We start from the raw sequence: 19788 nt of genomic DNA on the forward strand, positions 1-19788 counted from the left end.
TCATGAAACAGAAATTCAGACAAAATTAGATTCAGAAACATTGGATCATGTTGATAGTGTCAAAATGTTATAATATAAAACACTGAATACACTACGTCAACTGATAAATGCAGTGTATGTATATAAATACACTGAAATCAATAATTTAATATCAAAGTTGAAACAATGAGAGTCAAAACAACTCGTTTTGTCAATTTTCCAGTGAGCACCTTGTTGAAATTGTCCCTTTTCCATAAAACATTTTGGTTTTGATGAAACCGTGTCTTCGAGTGGAAAATTGTTCCATCAAAAATTTGTCCCTTGGCTTTAATCATTGCCAGCCTGAGTATAAGTGGCATGCTAGGAAATGTGCACTGAACAAAGGACAAGAGACTGATTCCATAGTCCTTGTTAAGTGTCAGAGAGATCTGATCTAGTGGTTTGAGCTGGAGCTTGGCCTAGTGGTTGAAGCTTGGGAACAGGCTTTAACCACGAGGCCAAGGGTCAGAGCTGAATCACAAACAAAGCAGAGGAGTGGGATAGGAGCAAGGCTGGGAACAGCGCAGGCACAGGGGAGATTGCTGCTGTCTGTGTAAGCATTGGGCAGCCAACAACCTGCCACTGCTGCTGAGCTTCAGTGCAGACCTGTGGGCCTCTTGCAGCCAGTTGGGCAGGCCTGCCAATCAGGCGATTCTGCCGCAGCCCAGCTGGGCTCATTAACTGGCCTGAGGGCTGGGCAGGCTAGCCACAGACTCAGTTGAGGGAACTCAAGTCCACAGTTCCTGGCAGCTAAGGTCCTTTTAGGCCATGGGAGTGGGCCAGCGTAGCTGCCTTTGCACTGCCCATTCCACTCCACCCCAGTATAGGAGGTGTATTAGATTCACAGATTCTAGGACTGGAAGGGACCTTGAGAGGTCATCGAGTCCAGTCTCCTGCCTTCATGGCAGGACCAAATACTGTCTAGACCATCCCTGATAGACATTTATCTAACCTACTCTTAAGGAGTGTGCAGGGAGCAAGTAAAGGGTAGAAATGGAATGCACAGCACTCCCCAGGGCGCTTTGGCTGGCAGAACAGCCCCATCCTACTAGAGCCAATGAGACCAGTGGATCTTAGGATCAGCAGAGGTAACAATGGCTTAGGCCTTATTGCTGTTGGGATTTTAGCTGCTGATGGAGTTGCCCCCAGTGCAAAGTCCCAGCACTAGAAGCAATTACACAGTATGAGGCATGTTTTACACCCCCATCCCTCCTGCCCTGTGTGGGTTAAATTGGGGCCAGCTGCACCAATACAGATTGCAGACAGGATCTCCACCAATGCAGCACACTAGGGCTTTGTAGTGGTGCGGCTACACTGGTGGCTAAGCTCCCAGTGTAGACAAGGTCAGCTGTGCATGAGTTCATTGCAAATGAGGATCAGACCCTTGACTCTTCTAAGTAACACAGAGGCTGGAAGTATCTTCGCTCACTTTAAATACAGGTGTAAGTGACTCAGTGCAGTGTAATAGGAAAGCTGCCAGAGTGGATCTCCGGGGGGGGGGGGGGGGGAGTTTTCATGCCCCCGGGACAGCAGATCCTGGCAGTAGCATTCCTGTTTGCATTACTTATTTAGCCAAATACAAACTATCTCAGTTCCCTTAAATCATAAATTCTTTCTCAGCTGCTGATGAAAAGGGCTTTGTTTAAAATATGGAAGTGGCGGGGCCAAACTGTTAAGGTTTAAGCAGTTTGTCAAATCATTGTTTAAACTTTTACAAACTTACCCTTGTCATCATTGATTTTTTTCAAAGCAGTTTCAACATTAATAACATTCTTAGCCTGCCTACTAGCAATCTATAACCACCCCTCTGAGAGAGAACTGCTCTGGTAATACTGCAATGTGCAGGCTCCCCTCTTCTTAGAAAGACACACGGGACCTGATTCTCAGGTTCTCTGTTTCTATGGTTTGGGCAGGGGTGGATAATCAGGGTCTGCCTCCTCCTGAGCACCCCCTTGGGGCTGGGGTGGCTTTGCAGCTTTCTTCCTCTGTTTCCGTCTTCAGGACTCCTTAATAAATTGTGCATACAGGCAATCCACCCCTCCGTAGGGATGGGTTTATCAAGATCAAAGTTCAGAACAAAACTCAAAGTCCCAAAATAAAGTCTACAAAGTTCAACTCAATTCCCTGCTTTCAGCAGGCAACTCCCAGCCCTCCCTAGCTGGAATGTTCCCTTCTTCCCTGGAGTCCACTTTCTCTGGCCTTCAGCCATCTTCAGCCCTTTGGCTTCCTGGCTCAAACACTTCCCTGGTCAAGGGTCTTCTACAAAAGTCTCCTGGTCTCTGTCACAGTTTCCCCTCTCTGTTTTCTCTTTCCCTTTGGATCTTTAGAAAGGCCAGTTGCTGTCAATCAGGCCCCATCTAGGGGCCATTAATGAAGCACAGTTGGGCTGGGGCTCCTTAAAGGGGCCCAGTCCACATTGTGACAGAAGACAAAGTCCACCTTTAAGTCATCGTTGCATTTCTCATACATTGGGGCCATAGAGTGTATGTCTACAGTACAGTGTAAGCCCAGGGTCAGTAGAACTTGATTTAGTGGACAGGTTTGTTAACTTAGGGCTTGAGCATCTACACTTAGTGGTAGCCCCAGGTTAGGACTTGTTGAATCCTGGGTCCCATCCCATTATGCAGGCCCATGTCCAACCACCCATATCCCAGACTTTCTGTTGCCCTCTCAAAATGTGGTTGCTCTATCCCTTTGTTCATAGTGCACTGCAGGAAAACTTGGCTGTCCACCAAATTTGACTTTCCAGAAAACAAAGAAAGTCAGCCCGTGGGATTGTGGGATAATTTTGGTGGACTCCCAGAGCATGAGTCCAGTGGGGCTGCATCTATACTGCACAGCCATAAGGCTTGAGTCTTGGTTCCTGGCTTGACTCAGGCTTGGACCCTCCAGCCCTATGGTTAGCATGGTTTGTGTGTAGATGGAAGAGAGGTTAGGCTTGAGCCTGTAGTTTGAACCCTGGAGTTACTTTGCAGTATAGATATGCCCAGAAAGGTCTGCCTAGTAGCTAGTCTGCATCACACCAACCTCAGGACTGTACCTCTTCCTGTGCATCGTCTCCAGTGACCCAGTCTTGTGAGATGCTGTTTGCCCTCACCTCCCATTTAAGCTGAGGGTCCAAACATCCTTCCAGTATCAAGCCCTGGAGCTGGGGACAACCTGTATTTTGTTTGGAATGGTAATCCTATGTTTTCCTTGCATTCCCTTTCTAAAGGCAGCACAATTTCTCTGTCCCTTTACAGCTATCCCATTCAGATGGATCATGGAACAGGGACCTTACAGTGCCGTGTAGAAGGCAGCTATATCGGTCAGTGGAAAGAGAACATGTACACCTACAATTCTGGTCTCTGCCTCGAAAGGTGTCCTAATTATTGAAATACCCCCAGGGTGTATAGCCATCCCATCGGAAACCCAGGGGCGGGAGTGAGTCCCTGGAACATTTCTGCCCTTTCTGACCATGGTCTTATTATTGTAACCTAATGGCTTATTTATTGTAAGTATTTCCCTCCCTCTCCCATTTTTTGACTTTCACCTTTCTTTACGTTTCAGAGTAGCAGCCGTAGCTTCAATGTGTGTAATGACTCAGCCATTCCCAGTATCTATTCAAGCCTAAGTTGATGGTATCTACTTCTCGTTGGAGTCTGTTTTTGAAACTTTTCTGTTGCAAAATTGCCACCTTTAGGTCTGTTAGCGAGTGACTAGAGAGGTTGAAGTGTTCTCCTACTGATTTTTGAATATTATGCTTCCTGATGTCAGATTTGTGTCCATTTATTCTTTTGCATAAAGACTGTCCGATTTGGCCAATGAACATGGCAGAGGGGCATTGCTGGCACATGATGGCATATCACATTGGTAGGCTTGAACAGAGACTGGGAATGGCTGAGCCATTACGCAAATTGAATCTATTTCCCCATGTTAAGTATCCTCACACTTTCTTGTCAAACTGTCTGAAATGGGCCATCCTGATTATCACTACAAAATTTTTTTTTCTCCTGATGACAATAGCTCATCTTAAGTAATTGGCCTCTTAGAGTTGGTAGGGCAACTCCTACCTTTCCATGTATCTCATCACTATATGTTCCATTCTATGCATCCGATGAAGTGGGCTGCAGCCCACGAAAGCTTATACTCAAATACATTTGTTAGCCTCTAAGGTGCCACACGTGCTCCTGTTATTTACATGACAACTCTCCACCTTGTATCTAAGTGGAGGTGCACAAGAATGAGTTGTCCCTAGCTATATACTTTTACAGCCCTTTCCTGGAGTAGCTGAGTTTTGGTGGTGGTTGTGGGCTCAATATGTCACTTACTCATTGTTTCACATCACGGTGTTACTAGGCCTGTGAGGGTGCCCCTTCTGCTATGCTTGTCATCTGAGTTGTAGACCTTTGATATAGGCCATTCCCAGGAGAAAATTGGAGGGACAGCTGCCTCACACGATTACCAGTGTCTAAGGGTTTGCCCTGGTGGAAGACCAGAGTTATTTAGGTCTGGTGGCTAAGGCACTGCACTGGGATTCTGGAGACCTGGCTCAGCTAGGAGGCTGTGGGCAGTCACTTTAGGAGACATTTTCAAAAGTGCCTAAGTCCTGTTTTCAAAAGTGACTTAGGAGCCGACATCCCACTGACTTTGAGTGAGACTTAAACTTCCTCAGAGCCTTAGTCATGTTTGAAAACAGGACTTAGGGGCTTTTGAGAAGGTTACTCTGAAGCTTTCTGTGTGCTTTATTTCCCCTGACTCTGTTCTGTATGTTTAGATTGTAAAATGCAACAGCAACTGGCTTAACAGGGCCCTTATCTCAGTTGGGTCTCTAGGTACTCCCATAATAATAAAGTGGCAGGCTCCCGTGTCAGCTGGACACTGTGCAACATAGTTTTGGTGTGACTGCTCCAATGGGTTCTTTGGGGTATAATTCTCAGGTTTCTGTGTTCTCATAGCAGTACTAGTTGATGTGCTTTGTCCTCTCGCTGTAAATCAGAACAACTCCCCTGAAGTGAGTGGAGATACACTGGGGTAAAGTCAGTGAAGAAAGGGGAATCAGACCCATAGTGTTGATCCTAGTCTGGTGTGCTTTTTCTACGGACTCCCCCACGTTCCTGCATTAACTGTGTCTGTTTTCTCTTCCAACAGGTTCGCAGAACGTTAGCTTTTCAGTGTTTAACAAAGGAAAGTGAGTAACAGAAGCGCTGGCCCTTTCATCTGTGGTTTCCTATGGCAGCACGGCTGCATTTCTGAGTCCAGAAAGAGTGCCTGGATACATCTTATAGAACTTGCTTCTACATACCTAGTCCTGGCCCTTTACTGTCTGAATGGGATGAACTGATCATCAGATCTGAGGATGGCAATGAGAAGAAAGTTCCCCCTAGAGAATATCGAAAGGATTGGGGGGGGGTGAGGGGGGGCGGATGTCTCCTTGCCGTTGTTTAAGTGCACAGAACAGGGGTATCCATTAGATACAGATTGGCATAATTCTCTATCACCAATCTTCTACACAGGCAGGGTGGCTGAGTGACTTGTGAATGTTAGGGGTGGGGAAAGAGGGCAGTTGGTTCTGGTCCAAATGCACTATCAGAAGGGGTGTATGACAGCTGATGCCTGGTGAGATTTCTATGAGGGTTTTGCTTTAAACAGCATAAGAGCCTTGCCCCCAATGGAGGGATAGCTCAGTGGTTTGAGCATTGGCCTGTTAAACCCAGGGCTGTGAGCTCTATCCTTGAGAGGGCCATTTAGGTATCTGGGGCAAAAATCTGTCAGGGACGGTACTTGGTCCTCCTATGAAGGCAGGAGACTGGACTCAACAACCTTTCAAGGTCCCTTCCAGTTCTATGAGATAAGTATATCTCCATATTTAAAAAAAAATGACTTGATTATTATTGTCCTTGCTCATGAATCAGTTGTTACTTTGGATAAAAAAGCTAGCCATGGATCGCTGCGCGTTGTTGGTAGAAATCGGGGTATGCATTGTGGCAACTTCCTTATTAACTGCTGGGTTCAACTTCTGACTCTGTGACAGATTTCTTCAGTGAGCAGGTGTAACGCTGACAGACCCTGGTCATGAGCACCTGGGACCCCTGGAGCTTAATGGATGAGTCTCTACTGCTTGAGCTAAAAGACACGTCTCTCTTAGCCAAGGCTGTAGCAGATTCATCAGTCTATAGCTTGTCTGGCTGCCACTAGAGGGGGAGAGAGCACCACACCGAGCAGGCATGGGTTACACATGGGCTAGTCATTTAATCTCGCTGCACCCGTTTTCTCTACCTCATCATGGTGTTGAGACTTAATGCTTATGAAGGGCCAGATTGCCCCCACAACTCCAACAGGATGTGCAGGGAGTGTTGTCCAGGGTCGAAGGCGCTTCGCACACCCCCTGCATAGGCTAGGGACAGTCTCTGCACTTTCCTTTTCCTTCCATGTGTCTCCAAGACTGCAAGCTGCCCCACAGGGAATGGGGACAAGGTACACCATGACCCACACACCCCCACATACAAACTGTGGCCAGGGGAATATGCTTGTCTATTCAAAAGCATGATACAGTCTGTGTGTACCCGACTGGTCCAATGTGTGATAGGTCTCCCCACACCATGCCCAAGTCACTGAGGAAATGAGTCTGTCACAGGTGTTAGCTCTGGAATCTAGCTTTTTAGCTCAACCTGTAGAGACTCATGTGGTCAGTGCTGGAGGTAGTTGGTTCCATCCCTGATGTTGGCCAGCATGGTTTGCTTTCCATTCTGCACTTGCTGGAACTCTGGGAGACACCCATTGGGTATGGTGAGTCCATCCATATGCCAGCGGTTAAATGCTACTATCTGGCACACAATACACTCAGGTTAGAGCTGGTCGGAAAACGGAGATTTTTCGCTCTGAGTTTTCTGTGAGAGAAATCACCGAAAATTTTTGACTGCAAAATGTTGGGTTTGGGGAACGTTTTTGTTTCTTTTGACTTGGAATGTCACGTTTCACTTTTTGGACTCCAAAAACATTTCAATTTTCTATTTTTGGATTTTAAGACCTCCCCTTCCCTTCTCTCCCTTCTTTTACTTTTCTACCCTTTTTGACCGAAAGAAAAGGGAAAAGGCAAAGTATCTGAAAGTGGGGAAACCCCCCCTTTTTACCATTACTCACCTACAGAAAATAGGAAAACTGTAAGAAAGCATCAGACAACAGATTTTGATTTGAACAAAACTGTATTTGATAATGGCAAAATTTTTCAGTTGAAGAATTTCAACCAGCTCTAATACAGATACTCGAATGAATGATGCTATATATGGGTGAAAAGTAGCATTTGCTATCCTAGAATAACTGTTTTCCTGTGTTTATTCTGAGATGTCCCATTCAGCTTCCTTGGTACTATGGAGAGATCTACCCTCAGCTCAAATTCCACGGAGTTTCACAAGCCTTTCTCTCATGTTGCAGGTCGATGGTACACAAGGATGCTTGGCTCATCAGTGCCAAACAGGAGGTTTTCTTGTATCAGACATTCTCAGGTGCTGTGCATTGCTGCCCCAATGACTGCCCTGTCCTATGACAAGTCCAAAGAGGCTTTTATTCTTCCCAATGTTATTGTGCCTTTGATCCTTGTGTGCATTTCCCTTCGGATTCAGTGGGAGTTGCTCTCGTGTAGACAGAGAGCACAAAAAGGACCTCAGGATGAGATACAAAATCTAGCCCTCTATCTTTCTATGAGCTAAGGTTAGGGGGTACCCAGATTTCCTGTCTCTTCCTGCTTTCATTGCATGCTGAACTGAACTCTTCGCAAGATGGACCTTATCACTCAGGGTATGTCTACACTGCAGTAAAAGACCCGTGGCTGGCCTGATTCAGCATGCAGGCTCGCAGGGTTCAGGCTGCAGGGCTATGAAATTGCAGCATAGACATTGGGGCTCGGGCTTAACTCTGGGCTCTGAGACCCTCTCCCCTTGTGGGGTTTCAGAACCCAGGCTCCAGCCCGAGCCTGAACTGCTATTTTTAGTGTGCTAGCAAAAGCAGAACTAGCAGTCTCTTTGCCTGCTCTGGGAGCCCCCTCATGTAGGTATACCCTTTGTCTCCAGCTTTGTGGGTGGCTCTGAAATCTCTAAAAGGGATTGAGCAGGAGAATCCTAACAACAGGAGTATCAGCAGGTCTGGAGATGGGGTGATGATCAAGCAACCCCACTATTTCTCCTGCCAGACCTACACTAGGTGCCTGACCCTGCTCAGCCCCCTCAAATCCTACCGAAGTTGGTGGGAGTTGAGGTCTTCGACATGCAAGGGGTTTTGAATAGGACGAATCAGCTGAAAATTACTTCCTGCCTATCCCCTAGCTGATTGTATTGTATCTCTTGAGTTTCAGAGTGAGAGTCAATCATTCTGGGCAAAGATATATCACAGATTACTATAGTATTGTATTGTACTGAGTAAAGCGTTGTATTGTAAAACACATGGGCATGAAGTTTCCAGCTCTCTAGAAAGTATAAAATTAAATTCTCAGTAGCTGCTGTCATGGCTTAGTAATGTCAATGTTTTTTTAAAAAGAATCTGGGTGTAAAACTCAAAGTATAACCACAGATCTAAGTTTCATGAACCATAAAGCACTTGGCTTTGATTGCTATCATAGATAGGACAAGGCTAGAAAAGATCATTTGGCTCATCCAGTCTGGATAGGTTTCAGGGCTGCCTGCTATATCTTTCCCACTAAGGCCTGATCTAACCATTGATTTTAAGTATTGTAACTAATGGACTGGTGATTTGTGATCTGCACACCTATAAAGGATTTGGTTTAAAGGATTTAGAGGGACCCCCTTGACGGCTGAAAGATTAATATGGCCCTTAAATGGATGGATTAGAAAAATTTTAGGCTTGAGAAAGCTAAGATCATCTCTCCCAATAGCCCATTTTAAGGATTATGAAAGTGTGATTCAATGTTTAGAACTGCAGTTGTCCCATCTAACTACAGTACCTGTGTGTGCGTGAGAGCTGAGGAATGCTAAAAAGCCACACTGACATCTAGTGGAAAAATAACCAGATTGTCTATGCAAAAGGAGACTAGAGGTCAAATCTGAGCATTCACAACTTCCATTTATATCACTGGCAAGTGCCAGAGGATCAGCATCTCTCAGGATTTGGCCCTAAACGCTAAGGATTAACAAAGTCATATTCAAACTGTTTGAAAGTTCAGTTAGAGAGCCAAGGTGGATGAGGCACTATCTCTTATTTGACCAGCTTCAGATGGTGAAAGAGAGAAGCTTTCAAACTGACACAGACCTCTTCTTCAGGTCTGGACTTACCCACCTTGCCTCTCTCTCATATCCTGGGACCAACATGACTACAACAACACTGCTGACAGAAAGTTCACAACAGTCAAATCAATGGGTTAAATTCAGAGGCCAGCCTGACAGTCTAAAACAGTGGTTCTCAATCAGTGGTACATGTAGCCCTGAGGGGAGGCCCAGCTCCAGGCACCAGCTTAGCAAGCAGGTGCTTGGGACGGCAGGTCCAGCTATTCAGTGGCAATTTGATGGAGGGTCCCTCACTCCCGGTCGGAGCCGCAGATAGCGATCGCGGCTTTTTCTTTCTTTCTTTTTTTTGGCTGCTTGGGGTGGCAAAACCCCTGGAGCTGGCCCTGTCTGGGGGTATGCAGAGGTCTCTAGGATCAAATTAATCCTTGCTGTAATTGCACTGGTTTCCTGAATGAATTCAGGCTAGGGATGACTTTGGGCCAGTTAGTTTCTCAGACCTGCTCACGCTGAGATCAGGGCAAGTGTTGCTTTTTGTTTTAATGGAAGCAGGAGTGGGATGGACCTTTCCTAATGCATTTTAGCTAGGTCCATTCTCTGAGTCTCCTTTTCCTTCCTCTATAGATATAGCATCTGTGTTTCCTGTCTTGGGAAGCCTAGGAGGAGGAAGTGACCTCACGATTACAGGAGACTTCTTTGACCAGCCCGTGCAGGTCACAGTTGCAGGTAACAATGTAGAAATCAGTTTTGAATACTACAGTGACGAATGAAGACTACAGACCAAATTCATAGAATAATAGAATATCAATCAAAGTTGGAAGGGACCTCAGGAGGTCATCTAGTCCAACCCCCTGCTCAAAGCAGGACCAACACCAACTAAATCAACCAATTAAATTCTGCCTTGGGTTACACCCACGCCACCATATTGAATCTCAGTTGGACGTGTGTTCAGAGGAGCCAGCTCCCTTAGGGCCTGATAATCTAACAGCACTTGCTCTAGCAACTCCTACTGAAGTTGAGTCAAAGTCGGTGGGACCACACGTACAGGTAAGTATCATGGTAGTGGCCATAAGAACCATGGTGCTTGCTGTATGAGAGGCCCTCACTGTTGTGAATTCAGATGAATAATTGGCTATAGATATACGCCCCCTGTTTGGAGTGATGTTGCCCTTGTTTGAAGGTGATGCAGTGCAGCTCTGCTAATCTCTTTCAGAATCAAAGGGGGCTCATGTCTTAAACAGTTTAGGCCTGGATTTATGTTCTTCAGTCTCATTCTGCATATACCTACTTCTCCTTTTCCCACTGTCAGGTGTTCCCTGTGAAATCAAGCACTGTTCTCCCCGGAAGATTAGCTGCACCACTGGACCCATTGCTGAGACCAGAAGACTTGCTGCACCCCAAGCAGGTACAGTATTTCTAAGAGCAAAGGCCTTGCTTGGCAAACTGCTGTGCTGCCATTTGGAAATGGGGTAGAGAAGGGGTAGGCAACCTATGGCACGCGTGCTGAAGGCAGCATGTAAGCTGGTTTTCAATGACACTCACACTGCCCAGGTCCTGGCCACTGGTCCAGGGGACCTGCATTTTAATTTAATTTTAAATCAAGCTTCTTAAACATTTTAAAAACCTTATTTATTTTTTACCTACAACAATAGTTTAGTTATATACTATAGACTTATAGAAAGAGACCTTCTAAAAACATTAAAATGTATTACTGGGACACAAAACTTTAAATTAGAGTAAATAAATGAAGACTCGGCAGACCAGTTCTGAAAGGTTGCCGACCCCTGGGGTAGAGACTTCATTCTGTGTTTGGTGGTGGGATGGATAAAAACGGGGCTATCCAAAACCTACTGATGTCACTTGTCACATCATATGGGTTTTCAGTCACAGGGCAGCCTCTCCTGGGTTTGCCGACCAAACTTCCCAGTTTGCTTGGGATTTCTGGGGAATATCTGAACCTAGGAACTCTGGACTAACCCGATGATACTCCTCAGTTTTGCCCCTGATACCCATGAGTTTGCCCCTCCTAACAAGTCTCCTTTATTTCCAGTCTATTTTCCAGGGGTCTTTTGTTTTCTGATCCCTTTTGGAGTCCCTGAGAATTCTCCCAATTATTTTTTCCTTTTGCTTCAATGTACTGACCATCACATCTTGGCTGGGAGTGCTGGAGGCACTGTACTTTGAAGCCCTTTGGTACTTTTCTTTATTTGCTGGAGGGGACTTATAGATCAAGGTGTCGTCGCTTCAGTGTTCTTAGCCTGGAACTAACGTTGTTCCCATTAATAGGTCCCAAAACATCTCTTGTCAGAGATTATTATCCAGCAACCCATAAACTGTGGCCTGCAGCATTTCCATTGTTTTGCTATTAATTCTCTCATGTGCTGTGGACTTTCCATTAGCCATGCTGACTAGATTCATGATATTTTTTTTTAACTTCCCAGGAAACAGAGGGCTTCTCTTTGAAGTCTGGGATGATGCAGCAGGCACTGATCTCACTGAAACAGCCCCTGGATATAGATGGCAGATTGTTCCTAATGCCAGCTCTCCAGAAAGATTTCTCTCTCAAGCACAGCAGTCATTCAGGTATTCACTGGTCTCAAAAGGAGACGAATACTTGGTAGGCACCTTTAGCCACGGAAGAAGTAGCAATAACACACACCAGTCCTTTTTAACAAGCTTTACTGCACAGCTCTGAGGCTTCCAATCAAATCTTTGCTCGATGCTAGAGTTTTTGGGTCCCATTGAAATTCAAAAAATGCAGTGACATGTTTTATCCCATATTTTTCATCTTCACTGAATTGCCCTGCTTGGAGAACCTGGGACAGAGTGGTGTAGGAGAAGTTTCTTGGTTTTGCCCACGACTAGAGACAGAAGTGATGAAATACCTCAAAGGAGAGTGCTCTTGAGATAGAACTGGCTCAGCCAGAAGCAGAAAGTATTGCATCTGGAGAGCAGCTCTGTGTGCCAAAAGGTTGGAATAGGCATGTTGGGCCAGATTTACTCCCCCAGAGGAGCTGGTCCTTAGAATTTTGGGGTGCACAAGATCTGACCCTTTTGAGTTTCATCCATTGAGAGCTGTGTTTTGTTTTGCAGAAATGCTCAAACATTTTCACCTTTCTGACATTCTCATGTGCCTCTCCCTTGAACTTGTGTAGGTTTCCAGTATGAACGCTGTTTCCTGCTCAGCAATGGGGATGATTCTGCTTTAAAAAAAAAAAACAGTCTATTTTCCCTTTTTTCTTGGAAATATTTGTGTAAGGTCATAATTTTTTTCCCTGTGAAAACAGGTCAGATTTTGAGTCCCTAAAAACTGGTAAAAGCTCTTGAATTTGAGTAAGTTTGCATGTTGTTACAAATATTTCCCTCTTATTGTTAATAAATGGGAGAAACCAGCTGTTTGTCTGGGATTTCACACTGCTTTTGTATGACATGGATATTCTTCTGCTGCCTAGCTCACGACTACGTGGATTCTTTGTGGCACCACAGACAAATAATTACACCTTCTGGATTCAGGCAGATGGCAGAGCTTCCTTGCACCTAAGCCTGTCAGAAGACCCAGGAAAAAAGGTATTTCATTAGGGCAGCAAAAATTGGAAGTGCAGGATATGGAAGAGTTGCATTTACAGTTATCGAGCACTGGGGTTTCCTTTCCTGCAAGTCGGATTGCTGGGGCCTGATTCTTCAGCTGTTGTGTTGATTTTTTTAATGGTGTTGTCCTAATGTGGTGACGCTACACAGATCAGCAACAGTGCTGTGTAAGCAGGCTGTGCAACCCCGAGTGGTGGGGGAGATTAACAAAAAGGAGAAGCTGGAATTTCCTGTGCTGATTGGCTTAAAAGGTGGCAGGAAATCCCACTCCTTCTTCCTGGTTCCCAACCCCCTCTGATATGGAGGATGGGATTGCAATTTGAGAAGGGTTATTGGAGAAGGCATGTGCTGCTGTAGGGACCGGGCGGGCCAAGAGGCTGAGCTCCAGGAGGCGGATGGACGGGCCTAGGAGGCACCCTGCATGTGTGGCTAGTATAACTGTTCACAGCACATGAAAATCAGACAGAGCTCAAAAGGATTGGAGACTGCGGGACTGATGCTGGGTGGCACTGGGTAGTTTGTTTACTGATAAAGGGGACTGTTTCTGATTTGTTTGTCATTGATAGCAGTGCTGGATTGACGCCTGGGAGAATTTCTGCCTCCCCAAGGTGAGGGGAGGAGTTTGGAGCTAACTCCCTGCAAGAGGTGCCTCCATCACATACCCCAGCATAACGAAGCAGGGACTGAGACTCTTGATTGTCCAGCTTTCCAAACGCTCTCTCCTTGCTGTAGATTTTCTCTCCCTCTTGCGGAAAATGGGATGCACATTGCAAGGTGTTGTTATGTGGATGGGGGTGCATGCTCCCCTTGTTCTAACTTCAGCTGCAACATGGGGTCCTTGTCCCGTGCCAGAGAATGGTGGTTCAGTGACTACTTGGAATGTGCCTGATAGGAGGTGGATGGATTGTTTGGTTGGCCTGTGACCACATCACTAAAAATGCAGTCGCAGTTGGCACCATTGTTGGCGTCAATCTCGAGAGGCTGAGGACTGAATGGGCCTTAGAAACTCAATTATCCTTTCCTCCCAGAAGCAAGCCTCCTGGCTCAAGACTAAGGTCCTTTGGTGGGTTACTGTCAAGGGAAGAGCAGTCTCCAAGGGCTCTTTGTCTGGTCCCCAGTTACCTTTGGCTCAGAGGAGAAAAGTCTCCCTCTGCCACCCTTGAAGATCTCACCTACCATAAAAGAATGGGTGTCAGGCTACCAGAAAGGAGGTTCCTATGCAAATGAAATAAGCATGCTCAGTGAGAACTAGCTGTTTCCAGAACTCTAAGCATAGAATCATAGAATATCAGAGTTGGAAGGGACCTCAGGAGATCTAGTCCAATCACCTGCTCAGAGCAGGACCAATTCCCAACTAAATCACCCCAGCCAGCATATTCAGTCAGAGCTTGGTGCATGTGGAGTTAATGACAGTCCTGTGCCTTCTTTACTGACAACCCTGCCTCTGGAGGGAGCTAACCATTACATCACTCAAGCCCACTAATTACATTAAAAAAAACATTAAAAGAACATTCAGACTGCAAAGTCAAACATCAAAAATACAGAAATGCTAGAATTAAGGTTGCCTGTGCAACTTTAATTTGACCCCCTTGTGTGTAAATGCATGATGATACAGTCTTTAATGACGTGATCATATACTGTTTTTTTTCCCCCACAGGAATTCTGCCTCATTCAGTCTCCACTGAATGAGGCGCTGGTTGATATTGCTTTCTATCCTCATCATTCAGTGCATGGCCCCATGCCATAGTTACTGCACTCGATCCAAACTCTGCACTGAATATGGAATTATTAACTTCCTTAGGGGCTTTTCTATGATGCTGCCATAGTATTTTAGTTCTTCATGCACATTAATGCATTTATTTCTGTAACACCCTTGCGAGGAGAGGGTATTATTAGCCCTGTTTTATACATGGGGAACTGAGGGTCAGAGAAGAAAACCCAAAGTGTCTAACTTAGGGGCTCGGTTTAAGAAGCTTGGTGCCTTATTTTTATTTTTTTTAAGCGGACTCAGCGTTTTATAGTACTTCATTTGTTGAGAGCACAGCTGCTATTGCCCTCTGTAGCAGCTGGGAGTGCTCAGCACTTCTGCAGATCAGACCTCCAGTATCTCAAGTTGGGCAACTAGAAAAGGCGGATCCCACTTGTTCGACAAGTGGTCACTTGTGGAACATTTTGGCTTAAGTGACTTGCTCAGCATCACACAGGAGCTCTATGGCACAGGCAGGGATAGACTCCAGTTCTCCAGGACAGCATTCAGCTTAACTCTGAGACCATCCTTCTCTTCCTCTAGTTCTCTGCCTCATTTGCCTTCTAACTTCTGCAGTAAGAGAGGCAGGGGTCCTATGGACAGCAGCCATCTTCACTAAGCAGCCTTGATCCATCCCAGAGCACAGTCCATCCTATGCGCTGAATGAGACAGAAAAATTAGAATGTAACCGTGTAATTAAATTACTCAACCAGTTTAACTGGAAGTTTAAAAAAAAAATCCACCCTGAGATTGACACCCAGAATGAAAAATTTCAGCTTGAATGGTTTAAGTGAAAATTGGGACTTAAAATGGCAGTCTTACTTACAGATAGTGTTACTTGTGTAACCTATAATACCCTGGGTGGGGAAGGGAATTAGCTCAGTGGTTTTGTTCCCTCTCGTGATTTTAAGGTGTGGTGCTCTTATTGGTGTCTTTTTCTTGTCGTACCTTGAAAGGGTTCCCTCTAACAAATAGCTTCTCTGAGGTGGCCTCCACAGTTACCTCAGATCCCATGGAATTGAGGGAAAAGACTCCATTTCAAATCCAATGAATGAAAGGCGCTTGGTTTAGATGATTCCTCATGGGCCACTGTCGTTTCTCAACAGGAGTGTAAGGAGAGGACTCAGCAGGGCCTCTATCAAATAAAATCTAGCTCTATTAACCTGCAAAGCACCTTATAAGTGAAAGCTAACTGTTCCTCATAACACCCATCTGAGATAGGTAGATCACACTACTTCCATTTTACAGATGAGGAACCAAAGTGATTTATCCAAGGGCAGTTGTTATTGTGAGTTGTTATTAGGGCTGGGATGAGACATGAGAAGTCTCGGCCTCCTGGGACTCAGCTCAGATCCCTTGATCACAGCACTCTGTACTAGACAGGATTTTCCCTTACAAAAAAGAAGGAATGCTGCAGACATCTGCTCATAGCTGTGAATGTGATCTACTTTCTCTTTGTCATTTAAAGGTACAGTCTCTCCAGCTAAAGAGGTCTGGTTCATGTGTTATTTTGAGCCAGACATTGCTGCATAATTATCTTGTTGCTTTTGTTGGTCTGAATTCAGGTGAAAGTTGCCTTTATTCCTGCTGGTGCTTCTGAATGGTCTGAGCACTGGGAGAAAAACTGGAGCAAGAGTTGGCAGCCAAAATCCCAGAAATTTGAGCTGATGGGTGGCTCAAAGTACTACTTGGAGGCGCTCCATCATGGGATGGCACCAAGCAGTGGGATGCGAGTTGGGGTTCAGCTGCACAACACCTGGCTTAACCCTGATGTGGTGAATACATATCGCAGAGAGAGGCACGAAATCCGGGCCAGTGCCCACCAGCTTCCGGAGATACAGGTCAGGGCCATGTCTGTGATCATAAGAACATAAGAATGGCCATACTGGGTCAGACCAAAGGTCCATCCAGCCCAGTATCCTGTCTGCCAACAGTGGCCAATGCCAGGTGCCCCAAGGGAGTGAACCGAACAGGCAATGATCAAGTGATCTCTCTCTTGCCATCCATCTCCACCCTCTGACAAACAGAGGCTAGGGACACCATTCCTTACCCATCCTGGCTAATAGATTAATGGACTTAACCTCCATGAATATATCTAGTTCTCTTTTAAACCCTGTTATAGTCCTAGCCTTCACAACCTCCCCAGGCAAGGAGTTCCACAGGTTGACTGTGGCGCTGTGTGAAGACATTCCTTTTATTTGTTTAAACCTGCCTGCCACTCTCTTCCATCTTGGTGGCCATAGTTTTGTATTGGAAACAAGTAATTAACTTCCTTACTCAACTTTTCTCACACCAATCATCGATTTTTATATATACCTCTACATATCCCCTCCTTAGTCCTTCCTCTTTTCCAAGGTGAAACAGACTAGTGTCTTTTACTCTCTCCTCATATGAACTGACCAAAACCCTAACTCATTTTAGTTGCCCTTCTCTGAACCTTTCTACCATGCGTATATCTTTTTTGAGATGAGGAGCCCTGGTAGTCATTACAAAAGATGTAGGCACTACCCATCCGATTTATATAACGCGATAAGATATTCTCCATCTTATTCTCTATCCCTTTTCTAATGATTTCTAACATCCTGTTTGCTTTTTTGACCGCCTCTGTGCACTGCGTTGACATCTTCACATATCCACAATGACTCCAAGATCTCTTTCCTGATTAGTTGTAGCTAAATTAGCCCCCATCATATTGTATGTATAGTTGGGGTTATTTTTCCCAATGTGCATTACTTTACATTTATCCACACAAAATGTCATTTGCCATTTTGTTGCCCAATCACTTAGTTTTGTGAGATCTTTTTGAAGTTCTTCACAGTCTGCTTTGGTCTTAACTGTGCCTTGATCCTGTGCCTTGAATGCTTCATGGTGCTATTTACTCCACATATTTTTGCAGCAGTGTAGAGACCTTGTCTTCACTGGCAAAGAAAAATGGTGTGTTCTTACCTTGTGTTAGTTAAGGCAAGTTAACCGACATGGGGATAAAATCCTAGTGAAGACAAAGCAGTTTGAAGTTTTAATAGATTAGTCTTATCTTGACCTGCCAGCAGGTGTTAAAACTAGAATTTGATTATATTAGCTAACACAAGGCAGGACCAGTCTCTTTTCCTAGCAAACATGGATCTGAAGTGTGTCACCTTGGGAAGTGAGCCAACTGATATTCATAACCAGCTAATAACAAGAGAATTATAAGAGGAAAAAGAGTTGCTCAGTAACTAGAGGGCTCTTATTCTAGTGGCTAAAGCACAAGACTGGGCATTGGGAAACTGAGGTTGTGGTCCTAGCTCTGCCACTGGTTTGCATGTGACGCTGGGCAGGTCACTTAACCTCTCTGCCCCAATAATCTGAGATCCAAGGCTTTCAGAGTGAATTGCAACAGATCACATAGTTAAAGTGGCACTTGTTGTCTTGCAGAGACCAGAAGGGCAGAATACTGCTGATGTAAAGATCCTCTTAACTAACAGATCATTTGACACTTTTTGAGTTGTATGTAGCTCACCTTGTTTGTTCCTGTTTTTCCTGACAGATGCTGACTTTATCTGGCACAGGATGGTTCCGTATTTCCTGGGACAATGTATCCAGCAACTTGATGGCAACAAATGCTACAGCTGATCAGGTCTGTATAATTAAACCCAGAGGGCTAGAACCTCACCTGGTATAAAATGTCGGAGCTCTAATGAAATCAAAGGAGACATGATGATTTACACAAACTGAGGTTTTGGCCTGAAGACTGAGACCTTTTGCAGTAATCCCAGTGACGTTTACAGTTATTGGGAGTGCTTTTCAAAAGGATAGAGCTAGAGTCTCTGAAATCCAGCAACATCTGATCTGATCCTCCGTACATTCAAAATGAAACACAAGTCATGCACGGATACATGTTAATCAGCAGGGGGACTCAGAGGCCTGAGATTAGGTTCTTTGCCGCCCAGGAACATACACCAAGAGGGACCTCACATCCCTAGGACACGGGTTTGGAACTGGGTTCTTCAAAGCCATTGATTTCTGCTGTGCTCCGAGGTTGGAGACAAGGTAAGTGAGGTAATAGTTCTTATTGCGCCAGGTGTGGAGAAGGTAAGCAGAATGTCTGAGTTAATGATAAGGTGGGGGACTGATTGTTACGCATATGGATTTCGCACATGCTGCCAGAGGGCACTTAAAAATCTTAACCCTAACACTTAATATTAAGTGCTCTCCTACTGCTCTTGGGAGGCGTGAAAGCTTTTTCCTTCCACTAATGGACGTTGGTCCAGTAAAAGATATTTCCTCACCCACCATGTCTCTCTCATGTCTGGGGTCTAGCACAGCTCCAACAACACTGCAAAAAATGTTCATAGATTCTATGGCCAGAAGGGACCATGGTGATCTAGTCTGAGCTCCTGCATAACACAGCCCAGGGAGCTTCCTGAAATAATTCCTGTTGCTGGAATAGAGTCTTGCCCTCACTGTAACTAGTGAAAGCATAGAAACCATATAAATAGAAATAGAAAGCATTCAAAAATATTTAAATAAGTGGTACTTTATTATTGTTTAACAGTGCAATTAAAACTGCGATTAGTCATGATTAATTTTTTTAATCTCATGATTAATTGTGATCCATTTTTTAAAATCACTTAACAGCTTCAATTTGAAGTCATCAAGAGATGGAGAATCCACTGTTTCTCCTGGCAGTGTATCTTGGTTGGTTGTTCTAGTTGTTAACCATTCTCACTGATTTTTTTTAAAAATGTGCCTTTATTTTCACTTGAATTTGTTTGGCCTTAACTTCCAGCCACTGGTTCTTGTTATGATATACATCATATATATGTTTGGTTGCACTACTTCTCGAGTCTGCCTGACTGGGCTGCAAATCTCATGAGGATTGGCTTTTCTATGAGATTGCTTGTACTACTTGCTTCTCGCCAGCCAAGGAACCCTTTGAGAATAGCCTTCTTCATAGTATTTATCACTACTTCTTCTGATCTCAGCTGGAATGTAAAAGTGTAGCGATGCACTGAAAATACAGCGTTACAGGAATTTTTAAAGTTTTGAGAAGTCTTTCAAATAGCAGCTTGGTTGTATTTAGGGTTTGGTTTCAATTTTGGTCAAACATGGATAGTTCTTAAATATCTAAGTTGGTTCTTCCGTGCCTATTAACATTAAATCTGGTTTTGGCTCACACAATATGTGGAGACTTAATCATTCTCCATCTCCAAGACTAGCTGGAACAATGGGAAGTGTTGCCTT

At 44.8% G+C, this 19788-nt stretch overlaps 1 protein-coding gene across 1 annotated transcript in view; it reads left to right on the forward strand.

Annotated features, from left to right (window-relative positions):
* PKHD1 (PKHD1 ciliary IPT domain containing fibrocystin/polyductin) overlaps positions 1-19788 on the forward strand; it is a 394719-nt gene that overhangs the window by 21338 nt on the left and 353593 nt on the right. Inside the window, exons 9-17 of the mRNA XM_032796706.2 lie at positions 3261-3325; positions 5149-5188; positions 7432-7502; positions 9855-9956; positions 10540-10635; positions 11672-11813; positions 12683-12797; positions 16131-16406; positions 18092-18181. Coding sequence (XP_032652597.2) covers positions 3261-3325; positions 5149-5188; positions 7432-7502; positions 9855-9956; positions 10540-10635; positions 11672-11813; positions 12683-12797; positions 16131-16406; positions 18092-18181 — 997 coding nt within the window. The remainder of the gene's footprint in view (positions 1-3260; positions 3326-5148; positions 5189-7431; positions 7503-9854; positions 9957-10539; positions 10636-11671; positions 11814-12682; positions 12798-16130; positions 16407-18091; positions 18182-19788) is intronic.

Source organism: Chelonoidis abingdonii, chromosome 3 (genome assembly GCF_003597395.2).
Source record: "Chelonoidis abingdonii isolate Lonesome George chromosome 3, CheloAbing_2.0, whole genome shotgun sequence".
In the NCBI taxonomy this organism is placed as follows: Eukaryota; Metazoa; Chordata; order Testudines; family Testudinidae; genus Chelonoidis; species Chelonoidis abingdonii.